The following is a 23,287-nucleotide window of genomic DNA, read 5'->3' as shown; positions in this document are numbered from 1 at the left end:
CCAGAGCTCTAGTGAATAGGGTGCCATTTCAGATGCTTCTATAGTCTGACCAGAGCTCTAGTGAATAGGGTGCCATTTCAGATGCTTCTATAGTCTGACCAGAGCCCTAGTGAATTGGGGCCATTTCAGACGCTTCTATAGTCTGACCAGAGCCCTATTGAATTGGGGCCATTTCAGATGCTTCTATAGTCTGACCAGAGCTCTAGTGAATAGGGTGCCATTTCAGATGCTTCTATAGTCTGACCAGAGCCCTAGTGAATTGGGGCCATTTCAGATGCTTCTATCGTCTAATTAGAGCTCTAGTGAATAGGGTGCCATTTCAGATGCTTCTATAGTCTGACCAGAGCCCTAGTGAATTGGGGCCATTTCAGATGCTTCTATAGTCTGACCAGAGCCCTAGTGAATTGGTGCCATTTCAGATGCTTCTATAGTCTGACCAGAGCCCTAGTGAATTGGGGCCATTTCAGATGCTTCTATAGTCTGACCAGAGCTCTAGTGAATAGGGTGCCATTTCAGATGCTTCTATAGTCTGACCAGAGCTCTAGTGAATAGGGTGCCATTTCAGATGCTTCTATAGTCTGACTAGAGCCCTAGTGAATTGGGGCCATTTCAGATGCTTCTATAGTCTGACCAGAGCCCTAGTGAATTGGGGCCATTTCAGATGCTTCTATAGTCTGACCAGAGCCCTAGTGAATTGGGGCCATTTCAGACGCTTCTATAGTCTGACCAGAGCCCTAGTGAATTGGGGCCATTTCAGATGCTTCTATAGTCTGACCAGAGCCCTAGTGAATTGGGGCCATTTCAGACGCTTCTATAGTCTGACCAGAGCCCTAGTGAATTGGGGCCATTTCAGACGCTTCTATAGTCTGACCAGAGCCCTAGTGAATTGGGGCCATTTCAGACGCTTCTATAGTCTGACCAGAGGGGGGAAGAGATCCAGCTTAACAAGACTGCTGTAATCATGGCAATAACAAAATTCTATGTACATGTTAATGAATTTGGGTTCTCCAAAGGGTATTTTTATATGATTTGGTTTAGTTCCGAGTCATGTACAATTTCAGAACCAGCCGGCTATAACGATATGTTTGGGGACATATTGCAGTCCCAAAAGTTCACTTTTATTTTCTACAGTTGGTTTCAATGTCAGTGACTTCTCCCTCATACATTGTCACACTGAGTTATATTCAGTAACATCCAAATTGGTGCCATCATTTTAAAACAGAGTACTACCCACTGACCTCTTTTGGTACAACCTGAACTTGTTTTATGAGCTCAAATACAGTATGTTTTCTGTTAAAAGGTCTGCTTCCATTTGAGTGTAATGAACAAGACCATGCGAAGTGTATAAATGCAAATTCCATTTTCACTTTTTTCTCCCTCTATCTTCCTTGTTCGCTCTCAATGATGATCCACTGTCACCACGTCCTGTCTGCTGCCCTACGGCGACTATGTCAGTCTGAATTATCTCTTAAAGCAGGAGAGGTTAATAAGAGGCAGTATCAATTGTTATTTTTCATTTCAAATGTGACACCCGGTATTATTAGCCAGGGGTACACATTGTTTTTATGGGGCATAAATCAGGTTAAATATGAAAATAGATGACACCTGCAATTAAAATGTATGATTTTCAGCTGCAGCGATAGCATTGTAGAGTATTAAGGTGGTAAATATTCAATGTCTGAGGTCAGTAGGACTTGGATAATGAATGTGTGCTCAGAGACCACGGCTAAGCATCTTTCTCCTCAGCTGTTATAATACCAGGATATCCCATAATATGCGTCCCAAATGACACTCTATTCCCTATGTAGTGCACTACTTTTGACCAGGGCCCATGAGGATTTAGGTGCCATTTGGGACATATCGATAATGTCCCTCAGTAAAGGTGACCCTTCTGGGATACATTTGCATATAGTAATTTACGTTGTGTTGTGGTATACACAAGTTGTCTGAGTGGATGTGGACAAGAAGTTCTTTGATACACAATTATATAGAGGACATAAGATCCTAATCTGTCTGACAGTAATCAGTCAGTTTAAGTAAAGTTCTAAGAAACTGGTTCACATACCACATCCTATCCACATCCATGACATTGGATAAATGTTGTAATAAGGAGGGAAAACGGAAATTGGTTTCAGGGGCCGTACCCACTCTTTTCTCTATGTCCTGTCTTATGTCTCCATCTAGAGGATCACTTACTCAAACACTGTATACTGAAAGATGGAGTTGAATTAATTATTACTGATGACAAGTATTCGATTAGCCATGATGACAAATACAATATCACGGCAAGTTGAAGAATTTAAAGGAACTTTATTTAAGTATCATTACAACTTACATCACTACATTGCAGACATTCTTCAATAGTAAACATTTGCAAGAAATCTAATGGCTCTCCTACACCTTTCAAGAAACATAATTCAGAATAAATGTTCAACAATATATATTTCCTGTATCATTTAAAGCACCAGTTGACATGAAACACTTTTGAAATCATCATAATTACAAGTATTAAAACCATTCCAGCCTTTGGGTGGTGACTCCATAACGTAAATTGCCATATGATATGAAATCGTCAGTCATAAATCTTCATAAATATCAGAGCATATGTTAGAGCAAGAGTGGCATGGGGTGAGTCATAGCAACGTGGGCACTTCCAGGAACAACCCCCCACAACCCTGGTGCCCATGTTGCTGTGACTCACCCCAGGCCACTCTTGCTCTGACGTAGGCTCTGACTCAGAGAGAGCCATTGGTTTGGACCTTGCAGAATATTACTGATGAGGGGAGAGGATAACAGGGGATTGATTATGCATCAGACAAGGAAGGCCACTATATGGCTCAATCGTCTGGGACAAACATGAAAATCTGTCTATATTTGACAACACATGACATGACTAACAGTAACAAATCTGACTGGGATGGACATGTTGACTAATTTGATTCATGAGTGTTATGGAACTGTGCTGATGCAGTCACAGACACATGAGAGGCAGAGTGAGTGGGGCATTTGTAATATACAAATGGATAATGATTTTTTATTAGAATTGCACTGGACAACAGAACACAAGGTTCCGATAGGATACCCTTCTTATTGTATGTGGTGTAGTAAACATTGTTTAGTGCATTCATACAGTTCTTCACTACATTTTATGTTAGTTTCACGAGTAGATCTGAATAAACATGATAAAAATCAAACGGGATATACATGGATAGAAACCGACATCAACTTAACATCTCAATCCACAATGCCAGTTAAAAAAGGCACTGAAGGTCTGACAAAGAATAGTCAGAACGTTTGTATTTATTCAGCTCCACAGATCTCCCTCTTGAAAACTTCAAATTGAAATGTAACCCCATTCTCCTCTTGAATCTCATTTGGTACTCCAGGAAACCTAGTTTGAGGTTAAGGGAAACAAAGGGACAATTTAGACAGATTGATGATGCTTTCTAACACTTGGCTTGACGTGTGTGGAGTGGACCTGGTCAGTCTGAACAGAGAATATATCCACTTATCAAAACAGTCCAAAGTGTAAGGAAACAGTGCTGCACTGCTTAGAGCCAAGAGAGCAGAGAATTAAATATGCTTCCTCATCTCTCTTGTTTTCTAAAAATGCTTTGGTCAAACTGCGGGAAGAAGACATCACAGTGGAAGTCAACCATGATGTCAGTGAGGTAGACAAGGTCACACCAGGGATGCATCAGGGCGTTCTGATTACAAGGGAAAGGTAATAACCTAATTTAGTGGATGGACTGTCCTAGTATAATGAACAACTTAATCCATTTTGATCCTCTTAAAATTCCTAACCTATATATTGGATTTAAAGTCCTGGGCCCATTTTAATAATGCATCTCAGAGTAGTGCTGATCTAAGATCAGGTCCCCCCCATCCATGTAATCTTATTCATTATGATCTAAAACTATAAACTTATCCTAGATCAGAATTCCTACTCTGAGAGGTTTTATGAATAAGGGCCCAGATCATACTGTACCACAAACTTCCCACCATCCACAATGAGATACAACAGTTACCTGAAAGACCTGTGGGCCACCCAGATAGTCTCCATCAGGTCACAGAGGGGTTGCAGCAAGGCCAGGCCGACACCACTGTCGAAATCCTGACAGAGGAAGTGGGCATGCTCCGTGACTGTGCTGGGAGGAGTGAGTGACACACAAAATAACCAATCATTTCCAAATCTATATTGACTATCTTTGACTCTGTTTTCATTAGGCTAAATGATCGACTGAAATTATTTACATGGCCAACTTTGAATACCAGACTCATTGAAGTTTAAAAACATTTTGTTAGGTTGTGGATTGTGTGTGTGATTGGTAGTAGGCCTAGTGTGATCATTTGGAACTAGTAACTATTAAGTTCCTAATAGTGGATATTGCTTTCCAACTATCAATGGCTGATTAACTCAAGTTGTATTATCTATACTTGTTACATAAAAAGTGCAAGGGTCAATTGCATTTCAACCCAGCTTCATTGTCTGCATTTCCCTGTGCTCTACTATTTCATCATACAGCTGGCACACTGTAACCTAAAAGCCATGGAATCATATTGGAAATCAATCCAAATTACCTGGTTGGGAGACATTTGTGGTAGTGTCCAAAAATAATTTGAATTCTGTCCTGTGAAAGCAATATTTTATACATTCATTACCATTGGACCAATATCCTTTCGCAATGCTCCTGTCTATGGACTCAAAGCAGTGAAACACAACTTGAAATGTTTTATTCATACATGTGGGGTGAATTCGGAAAGAGTGGGACATCATATAAACTGGGACAGCTTAATCCTGACGCATTAATTTACTGGTCTGACAATAGAAAATCTAAATAATTTTTACTAAAACCTTGCAGAGAAATGACATGATCAAAATCAGACCACTTCATTGGTGTGACATATAGAGCGGGGCAGAGCAAGCTTCAAACAGGAAGCTCACCCCATAAAGCACATCATAAAATTGTGATGTAAATGTTCATAGGCCTACATGTACTGGTGCATCAAAACACATAAAAAAAAGTTTCCAATATAATGTTTACATTTTGTAATTCAGCCTTTTTTTTGTCCCGCGTTACCAACCATATCTAGCTAAAGTGGGACAGTCTTAAAGTATTTTCCAATGGAGGAAAGAGATACATTAGCGACCCCCTGTACTTAGGTTAGAAAGGGCTCTACCTCTTGTAGTACTATATCCTGTAAATGTTCTTGTAGTGTTATTTGAGTGAATTCAGAAAAAGTGGGACACTTTTTGCATTTCAGTCATCTGTCTGTCACCTCTTCAGACGTCTATCCAAGATATTAGCCAAACACATGATACATTTCTGAAATCCTCAGATGTTTCCTAATTACACAATTTTACTTAATTGTAATTGAGGTACAATTAGGACTATAATTATGGTGTCCCAGTTCATCTAACCTGCTGTCCCAGTCTACCAAATGTGAACTGAAAATATGGTTGACTCAGAGTACAGAAATGGTTGTGTCATGTCTCCTGTGAATATGATATCAACATGTGTTTATGTGACTAGGAAACATCTTGAGTATTTCAGAAAATATATAATGTGTTGAGCTAATATGTTGGATAGATGTCGAAAGAAGTTACAGACGACTGAAATGCAAAAGTGTCCCATTTATTCAAAAACTAGATCGATTGCTACAGTGCTATTAAGTGTTATCAAGTTACTAAGTGTACAGTATCTTAATAAGCATAATGGAATCCGACTTCAATCACAACTGGCCAACATTAAATGCGTAAGGTAATTATGCATTTAGGACACAAATGTAGAATGCGCATCAATTAATGATCCAAGTATACATGTTAATGAGTTTCAAGGAGCCTATTTTCTATGAATAACAAATTATCACATTGTTATCATTGAATAATGCAAACAATCACGCAATTGTGTAATTTGTAATGCTGGGTTTTAAAATAGGTTAAATTTTAAACCGTTACATTATATAACATCGCATAATACAAAATACACAAGGGAAAAGGAATAATGAGTTTTCTCACGGTAAATGCCATGGCAACTGTCCATTTTGTCCTATTCCCATGTTGTTGCACGCAGCGGCGATGAGCCGCAGAGGTTTCCTCTGTACTTTGTCTCCACACATCGCCGATGCAATTGAAGGTATAACTGTCTGGTTTACAGACAGTTGCAACGTGGTCTCAGAGCATTTCGTATTATTCAGTAAGTAAATCTGAGAACTATAGTATAATATGTTACATTTCGTATAGTATGTATGAATTTGTGGATATCCATCAACCATTTCGTATGATATGTTACGAGTTATATGTTACGAATTGCATTAAGTACAAATGACTAGGGTTAGGGGAAGGGTTTTAAGGTTAGGATTAAGGTAAGGGTTAGCTAACATGCTAAGTAGTTGCAAAGTAACTAAAAAGGAGTAAGTAGTTGCAAAGTTGCTAATTAGCTAAAATACAAAAGTTCTCCATGAGATTCGAACACACAACCTTTACTTAATTTGGTTGCTGGACATACATTTACATTTAAGTCATTTAGCAGACGCTCTTATCCAGAGCGACTTACAAATTGGACATATGCTTATATGCCTAACCAACCACACTAACCATCCATGTTTTAGTTATTGCCTGTTTTTGCCTGTAACCTGTTATGTAACCATACCAAACTTAACATACCATAATAATTTGAATGTTCCAGATTTGAGTTTACTATCTTACGTCTAGTCTATGAGACCAGTCTGCAAGATTACAAGTGTTTATATAATACACTGATATGCAGGCAAGTTTAAGAGGACCATTTAATTGCATAATGACAAAAACAACTGTGGACATCAATGGAGGCTGCTGATGGGTGAAACAGATTATAATGGAGCAAATGGAATTGGAGCAAATGGAATGGCATTCCATTCCCTCCATTCCAGCCATTGTATTTGATATCTTCACGATTGTCTGATCCCTCCTGATGACCCAGTTGGACGTGACAGGTCCACCAGGAGGGATCAGCCAATGAAGTTGGAAGTCCCACCCAGTTGACTTCATTTTTATGGTGGAAGCCCTCAGTGGCGCTGCCCATGCTAATGTAACAGTATAACTTTAGACCTTCCCCATACCCGGGCGCTAACCAGGGACCCTCTGCACACATCGACAACAGTCATCCACGAAGCATCGTTACCCATCGCTCCACAAAAGCCACGGCCCTTGCAGAGCAAGGGGAACCACTACTTCAAGGTCTCAGAGCAAGTGACGTCACCGATTGAAACACTATTTAACGCGCACCACCGCTAACTAGCTAGCCGTTTCACATCCGTTACACTCACCCCCCGTTTGACCTTCCTCCTTTTCCGCAGCAACCAGTGATCCGGGTCACGGCACCAATGTAACAGTATAACTTTAGACCGTTCCCTCGCCCATACCCGGGCGATAACCAGGGACCCTCTGCACACATTAAACACAAGTCACCCACGAAGCATCATTACCCATCGCTCCACAAAAGCTGCGGCCCTTGCAGAGCAAGGGGAACCACTACTTCAAGGTCTCAGTCCCCTCGCACCTACAAGCGTTTTCAATCGGTGACGTCACCGATTGAAACGCTATTTAGCGCGCACCACTGCTAACCAGCTAGCCGTTTCACTAATAGTCTTTTGCACACACATCTGGAACGGCTTTTTCTGGATGCAACGTGACCAAAGTGGCTGTCCATGTTTACCACTGATTACAGCATAGATACATTGCAGCAATTGGAATCTTTTAGTTTTGATTCATTTGACTTTGCATCATTTTCACTTTGCATTCCTCATGGAGCTTTACAACAAACAATATTTGCATACCCATGACATAAAACAAACCATTCGCCTACAATAAATATTACTTTGAGCCAGTGTTACACTTGGCACCTTTTATTACAGCACTATACAGAACAGTCAGTCTTTATACAAAAATAACAATTGGTTTACAACTTCACCAGAAAAAAGAATAAAACAAAAAAAACATGCAATATACCATTTTTACTGTACATTTTGAGTTGAATTACTCACACGCTTATACAGAAACGTTTACATCATTCCCTTAAAAAGGTTTTTACAGAGGTTATGCTGCCTTAAAAATGCTTATTGGAAACTCATATTTCTGAACTTCTGACAGCATTATACCCCATAGAATAATAAGTGTTTCCTGACCATTTGACCTGACGATTCCAAGTTGGGTCATCAGTCATCCTCAGCTTGAGGCTGATGCCATTCTCCATGCCTAGGACTGCACATAACATGCCCTCAGGATCAAACAGTCACCACCCAGTGTTCTTTCAGCAAATATAACGTGTGCCTCCATGTTCTATACATACATATATCCCCAAAGGGACCACATATTTTTTCCATAGACATTTTGGGGAAAGAGGACAAACGTGTGTATATCATCTTTTATGATAAATGGAACTCAGGCTTGTATTCCAAGCACCACAAAAAATACAGTTTGGTGGTGTGCATGTTAAAGACTATTGGGGAGTCATCTCGTGAAAGGGCTTCTGTCCTGACACCATCACCTCTATCTAGTAACACTGGGAACAGTGCGTTTGCGATTCTCCACAGAGGTTGAATGTCAGACTGCGATCAGTTCTTTGGGGATCATGTGATTTGATGTTCCCCATAGTTCAATGTGGGATGTTAGCAGCCTCCTTTCCTCTCCTCTGCTCCATCTCTTCCTACTGCTGCTCACACCACTGAGGTAGATGTGCTCCTGTAGAGTTGAAGAGTCAGGGGAGGAGGATGCAGTGCTTCAAGTGCTGGTGGAGCCTACTGGAGATCAACAGGGTAGCTGGTACCCCCTTCTCCTCTACCCTTCCACATCAGGGACTAGTTGCTGGTCTACCTCTGGGCCTTGTTGCTACCCCCCGGTGTGAGGTCCTCACTGCTACGCTTCACGGCAGCATGTCCTCTGCCTGAATAAAAAAAACACATGATATTGTTCCCTATTAAATTGGTTATGGGTGTCTGCTTTGACTCTTCTAACTTCCACCCACGACCCACATATCTGAGATGGATGAATTCACAGTTCAATCTTGATGTAGATGAGATGGGCAGATAACATGCAGGTTAAAGGACAAGTTCAATTTGGTTAAAAAAAAGTTAATTTGTCCTTTAACCCTACTCTTTGGAAAATGCAGGTTTTGCTGTGGTAAGGACAGCCAAGGAACCGAGGAGGATGGAGAGGGTCTTTACCTGCTTGAGCGACTGCCTCATGCTGGATTTCTTCAGGGGAGGTCCCCACACCATTTCCACCATTGTTAGGATTAGCAGGCACTGTCGCGAGCAGCCCTGTGAAGTGGGGACAAAAGAAGAGTTGTGCAGTCAGTCTACCACACCCCCATAGAGAACAATTGATAATGATAATATAAAAGACAACAAAGTCACTGTATCGGCAAAGAAATCTCAGAATAAGCATACTGATCTACGATCAGGTCCGCCCTCCCCAATTATGATGATTTAAAAAGGCAAAACTGATCCTAGATCAGTATGCCTATTCTGAGACACTTTGAATAGCTGAATAGCTTATCATTGAAATCATTTGAGTAAGTACCAGAAAATGGTTGATTCTAAGCGGATTTTCAGGCTATTAGCTGTAGTTTCAGCAGGTTGTGCTCGGTGCTCACCCAGACCGCGGTAGCAGGAGAGCTGTTGGTAGATCTGCGTCATCCTCTGGATGTTGAGGCGGCTAGCCTCGGTGTGGTGCACCATGGGCTTGGGGTAATGCATGCCGATCACACACTTGGCTGCCTTCTGCATGCTCTCGGGCGCGTTCCAGGGGTCGAAGATGTACTTGGCTGGGAAGGCCTTCAGTATGGGCAGATAGCGCCTGGAAGAACCAAACAGAGAAATGAACCACGGTGACACACTTCTTCTGCAATGAACAATCGAGAAACAAATGTACATTTCTCGTGGGTACAGCATGGACATTTAACCAAGACTCTATGAAGTGTTTTGATGTGACATCGTGGTCTAGCAGTTTGTCATGGTATTCTGCATGTCCTACATGTCACAAGCATGGTGAAATAAAGCACTGAGGTCTATTACTATGAGAGTACTTCAAAAGGAAAATAACTTGTGTACCATACTGGCTAAATATAGTGGAGGGGTGGACAACTGGGTGTAGGGAGGGTCTTCTCACCGTATGTAGTCTCCGTTTGGGTCCGTCCTCCTGCCGAAGCCCACAGGGCAGTAGCAGTGGAAAAACTGCTGGAAGAAGGAGCTGCATGAGAGCCACATCCAGCTGCCTGCGTTCACACTCCAGTCTGCATCCAGGAGCAGCTCCTCAAATACCTGACAGGTAAATAAACACACACACGGTCAGATATCACAGTCATACATTTTCTACCTACTTGTCACTTCGTCTCCCCGCTCCCTCTAACATCCCCTTCCCCCAGCATCTACCTTCATGCCCTCCTCCCAGCTGATCCACAGGTCTCCTCTAGTGAGAAAGCAGGCAACAGCATGTCTGGCCAGGTGGTGGATCCAGCCCTCCTGTCTCAGCTGGGTCATGATGGCGTCAATCCAGGGGAACCCTGTCCTCCCCTCGGCCCACTTGGCCAGCGCTTCCGGGTTGCGGTCCCAGGGGATCTGCACACAAACCGGATTGCCCTCCATTTTGTCGAAGCGGGGGTTGTTGGTGGCTGTGGTGTAGAAGAACTCGCGCCACAACAGCTGGCCATAGAGCGAGAGGGGCGGTGAGCTGTTTTTCTTCACCTTCCTGTAGAGGTCAGTGAGTTTGAAGTAAAAGAGGCGACAGGAGAGGCAGCCGAAGCGGAGGTAGGGGCTGAGGCCTGTGGGGCTGGCCAGCAGGGAGTTGGCGTTCATCCTGGGACGCTCAAAGTTGGCCACCCATGCCTGGAACACAGAAGGTTAGTGTTTGGGTCACAGTGCAACACACTGACAAGGAGTTCAGAAAATAAAGTCAACAAGGTCGTTTTTTTTGGAGGGGGGTTGAATTGACTGAATTGAAATGGAATTGACCCCAACCCTAGTACTGTGTGTCCACCACACTGGCTCAGTAGTGCTGGGATATAAAGAAGGGACTACTCCTCACCTTTCTCTCCAGGTGCCTCTCCAGGCGAGTGAGGGCCTCCGTCTCTCCCCCTGGCCATACTGCTGTAGCCAGGCCTTCGGTCTCAAAGCCAAGCTCCTCCAGGGAGGGCACGCCAAACTTGTCGTCATGGTCATCACTGATGGGCGTGGCACACTTCCTCATGACCTCAGCAGTGATGATCTCAGCGGGTGATTCCACGGCATCCATGTGACTGATGAGTGCCTGGAAACGCTTGTAGGTGAGAGGGGACTGGCCTCCGTTTAGCTCGATGATCCTACAGAGACACATGGACAGACATGGAGGTTTTTAGTGCATCACGTAACACTAGTATCATGGTATTGTTCATGAATATGTTGCTAATACATCATGTTTGCGTATTTGCACAACTTGATCACTTGGGTTGTATTCTCACAATATCTACTGTGTGTGTGTGTGCGTGTGTACGCGTGTTTAACTATTCTTGTGGGGACCAGAAGAATAGTCAATGAACAAAAACTTGACCAACTGGGGACATTTTGTTAGTCCCCACGAGGTCAAATGCTATTTATAGGGGGTTTAGGGTTAAGGTTAGGATTAGTGTTAGAATTACGTTAATGGTTAGTTTTAGGGTTAAGAGCTAGAGTTATGTTTAGGGTTAGGTTTTTGGGTTAAGGTAAGAGTACAGGGTTAGGGTTAGGGGTTCTGGAAAATATAATTTTGAATGGGACTGAATTGTGTGTCCCCACAAGATTAGCTGTACAAGACTGTGTGTGTGTCACTCACTTGTCCAGGTCATAGAGAGTGTGGGAGACTTTGACAGTAACCTCCACACCGGCCTCGCTGGCCAGCTTCTGGATGGCGGCGTCACGTTCCTTGCCGAAGGGCTCAGAGTCGTACTCATAAGACAGCTGGCTGGTCTGCCATTCCTGGGAAGCAGAGAGAGAGGGGAACAAGGTCACTCAACATGATAAATAGGGGACCTTTACCGTTGTAAATAGAGATAGTGGATGTCACAGAAAGGCCTTCACAGAAAATAACATTGATTCCAATGGAATTCAAATACTTTCACATATACACTGAATATACAAAATATTAATAATCACCTTCCTAATATTGAGTTGTGGACCCCCCCCCCCCTCTCACTCACTGTATCAGCATATCTGATCAAGTGGATTTACGGTATAGTTACTGTGACAGTGCTTCTATGGGGCATACTGTATTTCTATGTGACATAGCCTAATGTATTTCGATGAGTTATAGGCTACATGAACAGTACCGTAAGTGTATGTATGGTACAGTAGTGTAATGGGTTTACTACAGTAAAGTAAGTATGACTGTTGACTATACCTGGAACAGCCTGGGGAAGACATCAGTAGGCTGGCCCCGGATGACAAACAGACGGGAGTTGAGCTTGCGGAGGCTGGCGTCTAGGTCCTCTAGACATTGTAGTAAGAACCTGGAATCAAACAGAGGGGATGATCAATCAAGTGATTGTATATCAGAGAGGAAATAGTTTTAGGCATTGATTTAGTTAAATACAGTAAATTAATGGGTACTGCAGTGCATTGGGTATTTGTCCTCAGGAAAACAACAGGTCATGGTATTTCAGTTGAATGATGATCCAAAAAGCCACATTAGTGACTGAAAAATGATCCATGTTTCATATGATCCATCATGTGAGGCATGTTGTATCATAGGTCTTCATGTCAAAGGCCTTGGCTTCTTCAAAATGATAATAGCTTGAACCGGAAAGATCAGAGGGCTGGTGGAGAGGAAGTACAAACATGCGATGCTACTTCTCTCAGTTCGTCACATTATTCAGAATGATTTAGCCTATCGAACAATGCCCCCCTGAACAACAAGTCAATCAGTTAGGCTAGAAGATGTTAGATGAATATTCCCTCAATCAGTTTCCCTCATAAACACTCAAACAAACAGATGACAATATAGGCTAGGCTAAGGATGAAAGAAAACATTTCACCACCAAAATGATTCATACCCTCGCAGTTGACCTACATACATAGGCCTACTCCTCTGTCTGCTGGTATAAAACTGGAAAATTGGCATACCATTTAAAAAAACAAGTGGAAACATCCAGTGGACAATCATGACCGAATGGAACTTACATTCCATTACCTTAACAATAAGGTCACTAACATCCCAGCCTTGTAGTACACTTCAGGTCACAGCAAAGTAGTTCAACAAAATGACAGCTGCTTGCCTCCCTCAACAGGAAAATCACAGCTAGTGCAACAAGGCCTCATAAGAATGGGAGTATACATTCCTGAGTAAGCGAACACAAAGTCTGTATCAACATTTAAAGAACATCTCTGGCTAACAGTAGTTCTCCGCCGAGGTAAACTAGCATACTTTGGTATAAGCCTGGGCCCCTGGGGCAGGACTTCTGGACTGACCCTCTACAACAGTCCTCGGCTCGACCTTCCCCATTCTGCTGTGATATTGTCCTCAAACTACATAGGCAGTGTTGATAACAACACAGTGGTCCTCTATAGCTTAGTTGGTAGAGCATGGCACTTGCAATGCAAAGATAGTGGGTTTGATTCCCAGCACAACCCGTTCGTAAAATGGATGCACGCATGACTAAGTTGCTTTGGTTAAAAGTGTCTGCTAAATGGCATATATTAGTGTCGTCATTGTCTTATGCAGCCAATACATTTGCCTACTGTTTGATATGACGACATGGATATCAACCAAGTTAAGAGAGGGCGACTGACATCCTGTTCTGTGTTAGGTGACTAACTTCCCCTAGGGTGGCATCCCATCACCCGGCCTATACCCTCAACTGAGAATGGTGTCCTCCTGTTGTGTTTTTCAATTCACACTTCAGTAAATGCTGTCTGGGGCTTGTCACCAGCTGTACTCTACTTGGAACTCTTATGAAACCTGTCGGGTGGTTAGCAGCAGCACTGCAGGGAGGTTTTAAAATGTGATATCTGAAAGAGTAGTGTAGCCTATGACAACTAGTGGCCCTACAAGAAATATCATCTTCATGCATACACTTGAACAGTGGGATAATGCAAGGTGACCACTAAGCGAACATAACACGATATTGAAAGGTTGGAAACTGAATTTAAATGAATGCAAGCCTCTGTGTCCAATGTTGAGATGTTACCAGACTACAAAATAGATGCTATGGGGCTCAGGGACAGCGTTATGGACGGGCCTTAGTGGACCTGGCCTGCCCTACCTCCTTGCCAGTCAAAATAAAATATTTGTATATTATTTATTTGCAGAGCCGGTGCCAGAACTAATCAGATGGACACGCATTTGATTTCTATAGGCAGGCCTGTTTTTTCCACGGGACCTCCTGTGTGCAATGGGTGTTCTAATAAAGACCATAGGCAACTCGTGAGTTTCAAGTTTGAGGAAGCTTACAATTTATCCTACCAATCTACGTGGCAGTTATGATAATTTTTTATATGGGCATTTTCGTGGTAAACGGTTTCATTTTAATAATAACGTTTTAGTTTCTCAAAATAATTGTCACATGGTTAATCATAAAAATGCAAGATCACCAGCCTTTGCCATATGGACACATTGGTACACCGTGATCCATGGGCGGCAAAAGAAATGAGCACATTGAAGTCAGAGATAGCCTATAGGCCAATGCAGCAGTAGGCCTATAACTTCCATTGTCAACTAAGTAAAATACATAGGCCTAAAGCCGACAAATACATTAAAATATATATATATTTTTTAAATATCCTGATGGAAATTCAGGTTCTTTCAATCGCATGAATCACTACTCCGCCTGTCTGCCTCCCTTTTTATCTGACTTGACATATCATATCATTATTGAAGTGCAACATTGTATCAACTCAGAAGGTTGGCAAGCTGTTCCCTCAACCTTACCAGGACAGAGAAACCACATAGATGCTCAATGTTCACACGGAGCATTACAAACAAAATATGATTTTATTTTACAAAACTCCTAAATGGTGACATAAATATGACATAAACCAAAACTTGGTGTTAAAGTGTAGCAGGTTGTGAACTCCACTCCGAGAATGAGAACGATAAGTGACTAATACAGAAATTAATGTACCAAATGACAGGAATTTACTGTACATTTTCTAGGCCTAATGGTTACTAGGTCTAATGGGGAATTGATTAAAAAAATAAACAATCAAAGGGCAAACAATTCACACACAATGAAACAATGAATGTGCAAGAATTGGCAGGAAACATAGGAGCACATTCTGGAGAGCTGAGCGCATGCAATCTGGAGAGCTGAGTGCATGCATTCTGGAGAGCTGAGTGCATGCATTCTGGAGAGCTGAGTGCATGCATTCTGGAGAGCTGAGTGCATGCATTCTGGAGAGCTGAGTGCATGCATTCTGGAGAGCTGAGCGCATGCATTCTGGAGAGCTGAGCGCATGCATTCTGGAGAGCTGAGCGCATGCATTCTGGAGAGCTGAGCGCATGCATTCTGGAGATCTGAGCGCATGCATTCTGGAGAGCTGAGCGCATGCATTCTGGAGAGCTGAGCGCATGCATTCTGGAGAGCTGAGCGCATGCATTCTGGAGAGCTGAGTGCATGCATTCTGGAGAGCTGAGGGCATGCATTCTGGAGAGCTGAGCGCATGCATTCTGGAGAGCTGAGCGCATGCATTCTGGAGAGCTGAGCGCATGCAATCTGGAGAGCTGAGCGCATGCAATCTGGAGAGCTGAGCGCATGCAATCTGGAGAGCTGAGCGCATGCATTCTGGAGAGCTGAGTGCATGCATTCTGGAGAGCTGAGTACATGCATTCTGGAGAGCTGAGTACATGCATTCTGGAGAGCTGAGTACATGCATTCTGGAGAGCTGAATACATGCATTCTGGAGAGCTGAGTACATGCATTCTGGAGAGCTGAGTGCATGCATTCTGGAGAGCTGAGCGCATGCATTCTGGAGAGCTGAGCGCATGCATTCTGGAGAGCTGAGCGCATGCATTCTGGAGAGCTGAGCGCATGCATTCTGGAGAGCTGAGCGCATGCATTCTGGAGAGCTGAGCGCATGCATTCTGGAGAGCTGAGCGCATGCAATCTGGAGAGCTGAGCGCATGCAATCTGGAGAGCTGAGCGCATGCAATCTGGAGAGCTGAGCGCATGCATTCTGGAGAGCTGAGCGCATGCATTCTGGAGAGCTGAGTGCATGCATTCTGGAGAGCTGAGTACATGCATTCTGGAGAGCTAAGTGCATGCATTCTGGAGAGCTGAGTACATGCATTCTGGAGAGCTGAGTGCATGCATTCTGGAGAGCTGAGTACATGCATTCTGGAGAGCTGAGTACATGCATTCTGGAGAGCTGAGTACATGCATTCTGGAGAGCTGAGTACATGCATTCTGGAGAAAGACGCCCATATCTTTGACACACACACATCCCATTCTTGTCTCAACCTTTTAAATTATACTCAAGTCATTATCTTCACACATTTTAGATGCTTTTCACTGACAGCCTCAACTCAATAATCAGTTAGGCCTATTGCCACATGCTCTGCCCAAATTGCTGGCTTCCCAAATAGGCATAAGCACTTGTGATTTGAAACAATCCACAGCAACAAAAAAATGTAAGAAGCTAATGATCCTCTGTGGCTAAGCCAAGCTTTATGGTAAAGTATTTTGACTGATTTTATTTAGACTGGAGTAATTATATAATTTTGGCAAAACATCAATTTACTTTAGGGGAAGCCAGCATCCGAACAGTGCACCTGCCAACTTACCATTCTAATTCACAATTGGCTGAAACCAGAGTTCTATGACGAGATGCTCATGTCTCTGCTTAACAATGTGAGTCATTGTCCCAACGGCGGGAATACAGGTGACAAGCTTAGGTCTGCATATTATGACCATAGAAACACATTGGGCTAATTCAGGATAGATTTTGGAGCTTCGCCTCTTCCTCTGCTGAAACTAGTGAGCGAAACAGTGTCGCTTGGTCTTACTACAAGCATTTCGCCACACCTGCAAATAACATCTGCTAAATATGTGTATGCAACCAATACAATTTGATTTGACTATATGTATCCCATGTATCTGATGCTGTCTGGACAGAAAAACGTATGACATGCCATACTCTTTTTGTCCAGACAGCATCAGATACATGGTCTACACCTACGGCGACAGAGGGGCGTTGTTTCGTTCGCTCTGATGATTTATCTCAGATTGATGGATCTCTTTCTGTCGGTGCACATCTAGGTCAAAGAAAAAAAGCCAGGTTGATGATGACGTTGTTTCGAGTCACCCAGAATGAGTAGATGCTCGAGCAGGGACGATGACTACTACTTTACTAGTTAATAATGAGTTATTAGCCCAGGTATAGATAATGTGTAGTCAGCAATGTGGGAGTGGTTGCTTTCTACAAGAGCACAAAATGTGGACATTTCTAGACATCTTTGAAAAGTGTGTCGGATAAAATAGATTTTTTTTGTCTTAAAGGGCCAATGTTGTATTTGTTGCCTGGTAGCCAATAGGCAGTAGCATAATGTGTCATTCTCTGTAATAATGGTATGGGAATAATAATGCATTTTGTTTTGTAAAGTGGTTTCTTGCATCAAACACAACATTTACATAAGTATTCAAACCCTTTGCTATGAGACTCAAAATTGAGCTCATGTGCATCCTGTTTCCATTGATCATCCTTGAGATGTTTCTACAACTTGATTGGGTTCCACCTGTGGTAAATTCAATTGATTGGACATGATTTGGAAAGGTACACACCTGTCTATATAAAAAGGTCCCACAGATGACAATGACTGTCAGAGCAAAAACCAAGCCATGAGGTCGAAGGAATTGTCCGGAGAACTCAAAGAGACATGATTGTGTCGAGGCACACATCTGGGGAAGGGTACCAAAAAATGTCTGCAGCTTTGAAGGTCCCCAAGAACACAGTGGTCTCCATTATTCTTAAATTGAAGACGTTTGGAACAACCAAGACTCATCCTATAGCTGGCCACCTGGCCAAACTGAGCAATTGGGGGAGAAGGGCCTTGGTCAGGGAGGTGACCAAGTACTCGATGGTCACTCTGACAGAGCTCCAGAGTTCCTCTGTGGAGAAGGGAGAACCTTCCCGAAGGACAACCATCTCTGCAACACTCTACCAATCAGGCCTTTATGGTAGAGTTGCCAGACAAAAGTCACTCATCAGTAAAAAGCACATGACAGCCCGCTTGCAGTTTGCCAAAAGGCACCTAAAGACTCTCAGACCATGAGAAACAAGATTCTCTGGTCTGATGAAACCAAGATTGAACTCTTTGGCCTGAATGCCAAGCGTCACGTCTGGAGGAAACCTGCCACCATCCCTACGGTGAAGCATGGTGGTGGCAGCATCATGCTGTGGGGATGTTTTTCAGCAGCAGGGACTGGGAGACTAGTCAGGATAAAGGCAAAGATGAACAGAGCAAAGTACAGAGAGATCCTTGATGAAACCTGCTCCAGAGCGCTCAGGATCTCAGGCAGGGGCGAAGGTTCACCTTCCAACAGGACAACGACCTTAAGCACACAGCCAAGACAACGCAGGAGTGGCTTCGGGACATATCTTTGAATGTCATTGAGTGGCCGAGCCAGAGCCCGGACTTAAATCCGACCGGACAGTTCTGAAGAAACCTGAAAAAAGCTGTGCAGCAACGCTCTCCATCCAACCTGACAGAGCTTGAGAGGATCTGCAGAGAAGAATTGGAGAAACTCCCAACTACAGGTCTGCCAAGCTTGTAGCGTCATACCCATGAAGACTTGAGGGTGTAATCACTGCCAAGGTACATCAACAATGTACTGAGTAAAGGGTCTGAATACTTGTGATATTTGCGTTAATTTTTTTATAAATTAGTAAAACTTGTAGAAACCTGTTTTTGCTTTGTCATTATGGTGTATTGTGCGTAGATTTATTTTCACTATTTATCTAGCACTCTTGGTGCTTCTAATGATGTTTAGGCTACTGATGTTGTTTTCATCATTTAACCACGCATCTTGCTGACCGTGCATCTTGGAGGTTGGGGTATTATTCTTTTTTTGTCATTATAAAAAGAAGCTCTTTCCGCGTTCCGTCACATATCCTTTCTGTTTCATAGTTGTAAAAAAGGCACTCCACATATTTTTTATTGAACACTGGAATGTGTTTTTACATGCATCTTACAGTTACAGAAACTGATTAATGCTTTTGTATTATTATTTGAAGAAAATATTTTTCTAATATTACCCAAGTTATTCATAAACACAACCAAATTATTATATTTGCAATAACCATATATGAAATGTATTAATTACATTGTTAGAATGTTTTAGTCAGAATAACTGGTCATTAGCTCGAGGTCCAGCGATTCTAATTTAAACATGTTTTACTGTGTAGCGCATGCACACAGGAAGTCCCATGAAAAAACACGTACCCCCTTATGGAAATCAAATCCCGTCCAAGTGATTCATTCTGGAGGCGGCCCTGATGATCAGATGAAGCAAACCATTCAGAAAAATATATAGTAACAGAAACAATGTCTATGACTAAAACGTGCATACATTTTAATGAATATTTCTGGCGTTGTTACAATTGTCTAATGGTAACGGTTTATGTCCTCTGGACAACGCACTCCGACTGCAGGTCAAACAAGCGCTCTCCAGACGAAGCCTCTAAAGGGCTGGCTAGGCTAACTCCTGTCTAAGCTTCAGTTGTTCCATTGACCTGGAGCAGATTACACACACACACACAGAACTTTACATTGGCTAGGCCTATTTATAAACTGGGTGGTTCAAGAGCTTAATAATGATTGGCTGACAGACGTGGTATATCGAAACGTATACCACGGGTATGACAAAACATATATTTTTACTGCTCTAATTAAGTTGGTAATCAGTTTATACTTGGCCAATATGCCACAGCTAAGGGGTGTTTCCAGGCACTCTGCGTGGCGTCGTGCGTAAGAATAGCCCTTAGCTGTGGTATATTGGCCATATAGCACACCCCTTGGGCCTTATTGCTTAAATATACACTATATACAGTAGCAGTCAAAGGTTTGGGCACATCTACTCATTCAAGGGTTTTTCTTAATTGTTTACTATTTTCTACATTGTAGAATAATAGTGAAGACATCAAAACTATGAAATAACACATATGGAATTATGTATTAACCACAAGTGTTAAACAAATCAAAAAAGTTGTTATATTTGAGATTCTTCAACGTAGCCACCCTTTTCCTTGATGACAGCTTTGCACACTCTTGATATTCTCTCAACCAGCTTCATGAGGTAGTCCACTACCTGTAATGCAATAAACAGGTGTGCCTTGTTAAAAGTTCATTTGTGGAATTTCTTTCCTTCTTAATGCGTTTGAGCCAATCAGTTGTGTTGTTACAGGGTAGGGGTGGTATACAGAAGATAGCCCTATTTGGTAAAAGACCAAGTCCATATTATGGCAAGAACAGCTCAAATAAGCAAAGAGAAACAACAGTACATCACTACTTTGAGACATGAAAGTCAGTCAACGTGGAAAATGTCAAGTTTTCAAGTGCAGTCGCAAAAACCATCAAGCTCTATAATGAAACTGGCTCTCATGAGGACCACCACAGGAATTGAAGACCCAGAGTTACCTCTGCTGCAGAGGATAAGTTCATTAGAGTCACCAACCTTAGAAAATGCAGCCCAGATAAATGCTTCAGAGATCAAGTAACAGACACATCTCAACATCAACTGAGGAGACTGCGTGAATCAGGCCTTCATGGTCAAATTGCTGCAAAGAAACCACTACTAAAGGACACCAAGAAGAAGAGACTTGCTTGGGCCAACAAACACGTGCATTGGACATTAGATCGGTGGAAATCTGTCCTTTAGTCTGATGAGAGCAGGTGAACGGATGATCTCTGCATGTGTATTTCCCACCGTGAAGCACAGAGGCGGTGTGATGGTGCTTTACTGATGACATGGTCTGGGATTTATTTAGAATTCAAGGCACACTTAACCAGCATGGCTACCACAGTATTCTGTAGCGATATGCCATCCCATCTGGTTTGCGCTTAGTTGGCCTAATGACACAGTGCCCCCTTTCCCCTACTAAGCCTTGCCTTCCAGGGTAACTTACATCATTGTTACTGCTACGCATGTTCTCAAACTTGCAGAAATGTACTCTCCTGAACACGTTTAAATGAAGAACACATCACAACGCTCACCATTGTTATGGTCCTAGAAATGGAGTTTCCCCACATACAGGGTATGTTTTCTACATGTCATTCTCCCTTTTGCTTCTTTAAACCGAGTATGCTATTCTCCCCTTCTCTTTATGTTTTAAATTAAAGTTGTCATAAGTGTCCAAACTAAAGCAACATAGTATCTGGGCTAAATGAAAGGGAATTCAAGGTCAAGCAGTTATTGCAACAGTCATTGGTCCCCTGGAATGCCATCGGTTCCATTTTTGCACATAGTTGTTTAACTCAATTTACTGTAGGCTAATAATTTTCTCAGTATTTTTTTGTAATAACTTAGTCATTTGCAGTCAATGTACTATAATTGTGTACATAAGTGTGGTGCTTTTAGGGATGCCCTTCTTTCTTGCCTAGGGGCACACACACTGATGTCATTCATAACCACTAGGCCCTACTTTTAAAATGTACTATAACTGTTTGTATGCACTGCATAACAATATCCTATTCCGTGTGGTGCTTCTAGGGATGCCATACTTTACTGCCTAGGTGGCACACCAAACACATTCATGTCATTCATAACTAAATATTTCTGAATGCAGGATGTGTGACCTACATCTGTGCTACACACATCTGTGTTTGGTGTGAGTGCAACACAATGTGAGGTGGCAAAACAAAGAAAACGTCCTTGCCTCCACCTGCTGATGCCCACGTTGGAGGACCCTGCAAACCAGGGGTCTAGGATGTAAACACATCGAAGCGTGTCAGCTCCCCGGATAGACTCCTTCAGCGAGGGGTTGTCGTGGAGCCGCAGGCCCTTCCTGAACCAGTGGATCGTGTTGCCGACCATTTCACTTGCTGTCCCTTCTTGTTATGTACACGAGTCTTCTTTGATACCGCAGCGTTGACCACGAAACGCTCACGAATTAAAACAATATCCCTCGCCTGCCCAAAATGTGTTTCGGTTCTGTCGCCTTGCTGGTTTTATAATGTAGAGCTACTAAAGTTATCTAACCTTGTTCCATCAATTTGTCCATTGTGATGAGTTCTCTGTTGCCGCATTGATTTGGTGGCCTCTGATACAGTGTACGGACAGGTCTCGATCGCATCAACTTTGTATAGAGCGCATTAAATGTAAGACATTGTTAATATTTGATAACTATTTTCAACACGAAAGTAAAAATAACACTTAAATGATGTTCGACCTATCTTGCTTGATTTCCTATAGCAGTTCGAAAAAAAGGAATCCTTGCGTTGAGTCGTAGCGAGTGAACTAAAATAGGCTAGAAAGTTTTGATCAGAAATTTGTGTTCCAATATCATTCGAATGTATTCCAATAAGCAATTGTAATATTCTTCGTTTTCAGACGGCATTGTCAACCACACAATTCTTTTTTATATTTGCCAACATCTCCACCCACAGAGGTACGAGGATGGAGATGGACGAATCTGATTGGTCAATGTCACCAGTTATGTAAGGTTCGGTCGCTCAGGTTTCTGTGGTGTGCTTACATTGGCTTACTTCTAGCTATTTTGTGTTTTTTCCACAAAGGCATAATTTATAGTTACTATCCTAGCAACGCAATGTGTTATGTTAAATCAGTTATTTACAGCCTACTTTAAACACCATAGTTTGAATATTGAGTTTATTTTGTAGGTTGTTGGCAAAAGTGTTTGCTGTCTGCCCGCGTCATGATTAGTTGCGCAGGACCCGGATAAGCACGTGTACTAAGGCAAGGCAAACAAATATGACACAATGTGTTGGTGGGCCTAGTGGGCAGCCCATCACAATCACAAGCCTACGCATGTGATGCATCGCATATAGTCTACTCTTTATTACGTGTTGTCGTGAGACTATGTATGTACCTATATGTATTTACGTTAAAATGCTATCATTTCAAAATTGATTTCAACCAAATAACACCTATTGTAGCCTAGATATTAGCTCTACCAATGCAGAATTTCAGATGTGATCAAATTTCAATCAAAAACCTCTGCAAGGATCATAAGGTAAACACCATCTCTGAGATTAATCTAATAACCAACCCCTATTGTATTATGGCCTACAATTTAATTACATTGTCATGAAGCATGCGGTAAGGGGAACATCATATTTTGGGTG

The 23,287-nt window shown here is 42.4% G+C and overlaps 1 protein-coding gene and 1 pseudogene across 3 annotated transcripts; both read right to left on the bottom strand.

The window, feature by feature from the left end:
• Positions 1 to 2,679: 2,679 nt before the first annotated feature.
• Positions 2,680 to 6,527, bottom strand: LOC115134099 (dihydrofolate reductase-like; annotated as a pseudogene).
• Positions 6,528 to 7,855: 1,328 nt separating this feature from the next.
• Positions 7,856 to 22,597, bottom strand: LOC115134098 (cryptochrome-1-like). Of its 3 annotated transcripts, XM_065022444.1 has the most exons (10): positions 21,859 to 21,944; positions 19,427 to 20,291; positions 12,392 to 12,500; positions 11,828 to 11,970; positions 11,066 to 11,339; positions 10,414 to 10,866; positions 10,151 to 10,302; positions 9,636 to 9,838; positions 9,205 to 9,300; positions 7,856 to 8,924 (listed from the first exon to the last, which is right to left on the bottom strand). In XM_065022444.1, exons 2-10 carry the CDS (start codon positions 19,549 to 19,551, stop codon positions 8,851 to 8,853), a joined length of 1,629 nt encoding a protein of 542 aa, XP_064878516.1. In that variant the 5' UTR covers positions 19,552 to 20,291; positions 21,859 to 21,944; the 3' UTR covers positions 7,856 to 8,850. The 3 variants fall into 3 exon arrangements, 2 of the variants coding, with proteins under 2 accessions (XP_064878516.1, XP_029523598.1); XM_029667738.2 differs by lacking the exon at positions 19,427 to 20,291 and having other exon boundaries at positions 21,859 to 22,595; XR_003864293.2 differs by lacking the exon at positions 19,427 to 20,291 and having other exon boundaries at positions 8,837 to 8,924; positions 9,563 to 9,838; positions 21,859 to 22,597.
• Between the last annotated feature and the right edge of the window lie 690 nt (positions 22,598 to 23,287).

This window comes from Oncorhynchus nerka, linkage group LG9a (assembly GCF_034236695.1).
Source record: "Oncorhynchus nerka isolate Pitt River linkage group LG9a, Oner_Uvic_2.0, whole genome shotgun sequence".
Classification (NCBI taxonomy): domain Eukaryota; kingdom Metazoa; phylum Chordata; class Actinopteri; order Salmoniformes; family Salmonidae; genus Oncorhynchus; species Oncorhynchus nerka.
The sequence above is the reverse complement of the archived record's forward strand: the minus strand, read 5'-3'. Positions and strand labels throughout refer to the sequence as shown.

What these genes read in the sequence shown, in the direction of transcription:
- LOC115134098 (XM_029667738.2), bottom strand. Translation starts at nt 22,016, where the DNA reads ATGGTCGGCAACACGATCCACTGGTTCAGGAAGGGCCTGCGGCTCCAC. An exon ending in GTGGGCATCAGCAGGTGGAG is followed by an intron (nt 12,501 to 21,858) that starts GCAAGGACGTTT and finishes GTTTGATTCCAG; the next exon opens with GTTCTTACTACAATGTCTAG. An exon ending in AGAGGCACCTGGAGAGAAAG is followed by an intron (nt 10,867 to 11,065) that starts GTGAGGAGTAGT and finishes TCTGTGTTCCAG; the next exon opens with GCATGGGTGGCCAACTTTGA.